We start from the raw sequence: 3,761 nt of genomic DNA, 5'->3' as shown, positions 1-3,761 counted from the left end.
TCTTTTTAATTTTGCTTTTAATTTTTAGCAAAGCATGGGACTATGCATACAGCGTGGAGAGGAGGCCACCCCGCCTGTGGCTTCACCAACCTGCGAACCCCTTCCCCCTCCCCCTTGGCGCGATGTGTGCATTGTTGGAATCGTGCTTGGTGGCGTGTTTTTTGAGTCTAATGAGCTGCCTGCCTGTGATCAGGACTGTATCAACTGTTGTCATTCTAAATGTTTCCTTTCTTTTTTTCAAACACATTTGCCTGATTGACCTTTTTGTTTTTTTTTTTCTCTGTCTTTCTATGGGGCTGCTCCAGGAGCCATGGCCAATCATCTTATAAGCAATGCCCTGCTCCGTCCGCAAGGCACTCACAATCCCTATAACACATTGCTGGGGGAACCGGCGGTCTGTAACAACCCTACCGTCAGCATGTACAACGCCCAAGGTGTGCTGGAGTTTCTCTTAAGTTTTTCAAGTGAGAGTCCCATTTTGTGTAGCTTTCACGGGCACATGCTACTTGCTTTCTCCTGCCTTTCTTTGTTTTGCAAACAGACACACAGACTCTCTGCTCTTTCTGCCCTCTGGTGCTTCCTTCCTCATCTCCCTTAGGTTCCCCTCAGGGGGACACGAAGGAACAAATGTTTGCTTCACCAATATGTGCTTGTTTCTCTGTAATGTTATAAAATGTCTTGTGCCTTGTCGGTGCTTTGATTGTTATTTGCTTATTTCTGTATTAAATGCTCGTGTATTTATGCCGAGACATGAGATGTTTGCCTAAGGTAAGTCGAGCTACAGGAAGACTTGATGTAGTCGTTTTAATGGTACCAAAGCACAAGAAAATGAATCTCACTTTTTTATGCCATGAAGTAGACTCTGGGCATAAAACATTAGCAGTAATGAAAGCATTTAGAGCAAATTTAGGGAAAATTACTCGGCTGTACACAGGAGGGAAGAGCCGTGAGCGGAGAGACCACTGCTCAGATTCTTCTTTGCTTCTGGCGTGGCACACACAGGTTGCAAACTCGCCTTGTTAACTGCGGCTTCTTCTGTCTATTAAAAATAAGGCTTTTGAATATGGTGTCTCTGCATATTCTCTAGCTTAAAAATAATACGAAAATTTATTTCTACGTCAACCACAGAAGCGCAGATCTCTTTAAAACCTCATGTACTATAAGTATTTGGACGTGATTTTGCCTTTTCCCAGCATAAAACTGTGTTAGGGGCATGAAACATTTAAGCTATTCACATCATAGGTAAAGTGACCACAGGAAAAAATTATTCAAATAAAAGTTTCACGAAGGAAAAGTCCTGGTCAGGGATCCACTCACTTAAAATTATATTTGGAAGAAAATTTCACTGTAACAAGGAGACTTCCATGGTTCCTTCAAGTTGAATGTGATTGATTTGCAATATTGGAAATTTTCAGGAAATTTTGAATAAAATTTCTGTTAACCTTGTGGGAATCTTTGGGTTTGTTTCTTTCTTTCCCCTTGTCAGTCAGACGTAAACGCTTAGTGGTGTGCGAATGCGTAAAACTTTGTACAAATGCGCCATTTCACAACAGGACGTGTTTGTTCCAACGTGGCCGTTGGGTCCCTAAAACCATCTGATCTTCCCCAGGGAGCAGTTTGCTGCACACCAAGGATGATATGAAACTAGTCCAAAGACACCGAAGTCAGCAATGCAAAGGTGACTTCATGATTATAGTCAAGATGTTTGTCAATTCAATGAAATAGCTAACTTGCAATTTCATTCAATTTTTGAAGGGCTGTGTCTCCAAGAGTCATAGACTTTTAGAATCAGAAGGAGGCACAGACCTCGTAGATCCTCTCGGCGTCACTGCTGACTTCTGTCAGCCTGTGCTTAACTATTTCCTTGACTCCTACCTCAGGGTGTGGGGTGTTTATTTTTTGCTGTTATTTTTTGTTTTTTGATTTCTTCTTCCCCACTGAGCTAAAATTTTTTTCTGGCCATGATGCTCAGGTTTACTACCTAGAGCAGAGAAGAGGATCGCTCTCTCTGTCAATCCTTTAAACACTAGACAGCAGCTAACCTGTCTTTTTTTAATCTTCAGTTTTTCCAGCAAAACAAAACTATTAATAAGAGACAGTTTCCGAAACTATTAATAAGAGACAGTTTCCGGGACCTTCATCATGGTTACACTCTGGGAATTGTCTCTCACACAGAGTTAGTTAAGGAAACCTTATAAAAGGTCATTTTGTTCTGTTCTTTATTTTCCTTAAGCCGAGTGACATGTAACTATGTCATTATAAACATTTTAAAATGTGCTGGCATCTTGGGAAATTTTGAATGGTGTTGAAGGAAGATTTTCACCCTATCTGCACGTGAAATGCATTGTACGTTATTGACCTGGCATACGAGAGATCTGGTAATTATGTTCCAACAAATGATAAATTTGGATCTCATTTTGTTTAGCTTTTGGCTTATTCAGATGTAATTTCTAACTTCTTAATTTATATAATGAAAAAGTGACGATTGTTAATCTGTGTGTTTCTCCTAATTCAACATCTGTCCTTCTACTGTACTTTATTTTTACTGGTCACCTAAAACAAGGGATGGAACACTTCTGTGACAACTATCAAGTTGAAATTCTCACATGTAAAGTTTAAAATAAGACCCTGTCGATAGAAAGTTCCGCTTCTGGGGACTTCGTGACTGGTGCTTGCTACTGAGATTATCAACAATGGCACAAAGGATTCTTCAGAATGATTTGCCTTTTATAGTATAGTTAATTCTACTGACTTTTCTTAAAAGCAAAAGTAAAGAATATTATTCATGTTTTTTGGGAGTTAGAAATGGAATTGTACACTATTTCACATTTTAATGTTCTTTAAGATGTTAAGAAACTATAGTAGTGCTTAAAATACCTCTCTTTTGCCACTGACCGAAAATAAACCCTGGCGATTGTCATATTGCTACTAACCTTATGCTTTCAGATGAATGCACTTATGTTCTAAGTGGCGAGGTGAAATCTTACATGAAATTTAGGTGGCTCGGTATGTACTGGAGTGGCCTGTGTTGAATGACCACTTGGATCCCCAATTGGATCCCCAATTCACCTGCACCAGTGCTAGCCAGAGATAAAAGCATTCCAATTCAAAGTATCCATTCCCATGGGCAATGCCTTTATTTAAAATATGGAAAGATGTATTTATAGTGTCACTGAAGCATAAAGAGTCAGGAATAAAGATGAATAATATACTTTTATTACGTTACATTCAGATTCTATCTCTGGAAATATTTAAAATTTCATGCATTTATTTCTAGATCATCATCCTCTTGTCAGTATTAGAAATTTCATTTTTGTGAAGATGAAGCTCATTACAAGGAAATAAAAAACCCGTCAACAAAACGTACGAAGAGGATGACATGATTTCACCAATTTAATGTACATTTTAAGCTAACTTAACTCATTTCTGCAACTTCAAAGAAAGATACGTATTTATAGGATGGGATATGGTGGAGAATGCATTATAGTTGGCAAGATTAGAAGATTATTTTACAAAGGCTATAATTAAGTGATTATTTGATGACTTTCAATGCCTAAGGCAGATGTGAAGTAAAGGAAGTTGCCACAGACGGATCTGAAAGACCCCCCCTGCTGACCCCTGTTCTGCGGTGTTAGCAGGTGCCGGGAGATGAGATGTCAGAGGTGCCCGCTCTTGGCTGCTGTGTCTCCGCTCTGGAAAGCAGGAATTGGACTTCAGCGATCTCTCATCTGCTTTCTGGTTCTAAAATTCTCTCATTAACA

At 39.3% G+C, this 3,761-nt stretch overlaps 1 protein-coding gene across 1 annotated transcript in view; it reads left to right on the top strand.

Annotated features, from left to right (window-relative positions):
• Positions 1–3,761, top strand: part of ADGRL3 (adhesion G protein-coupled receptor L3) — a 372,824-nt gene that overhangs the window by 365,175 nt on the left and 3,888 nt on the right. The window contains exon 24 of the mRNA XM_023518203.1: positions 306–434. Coding sequence (XP_023373971.1) covers positions 306–434 — 129 coding nt within the window. The remainder of the gene's footprint in view (positions 1–305; positions 435–3,761) is intronic.

This window comes from Otolemur garnettii, unplaced genomic scaffold (genome assembly GCF_000181295.1).
Source record: "Otolemur garnettii isolate 467f Iridium unplaced genomic scaffold, OtoGar3 scaffold00130, whole genome shotgun sequence".
In the NCBI taxonomy this organism is placed as follows: domain Eukaryota; kingdom Metazoa; phylum Chordata; class Mammalia; order Primates; family Galagidae; genus Otolemur; species Otolemur garnettii.
Note: the sequence above shows the minus strand (reverse complement) of the source record. Positions and strands in the feature narration are given on the sequence as shown.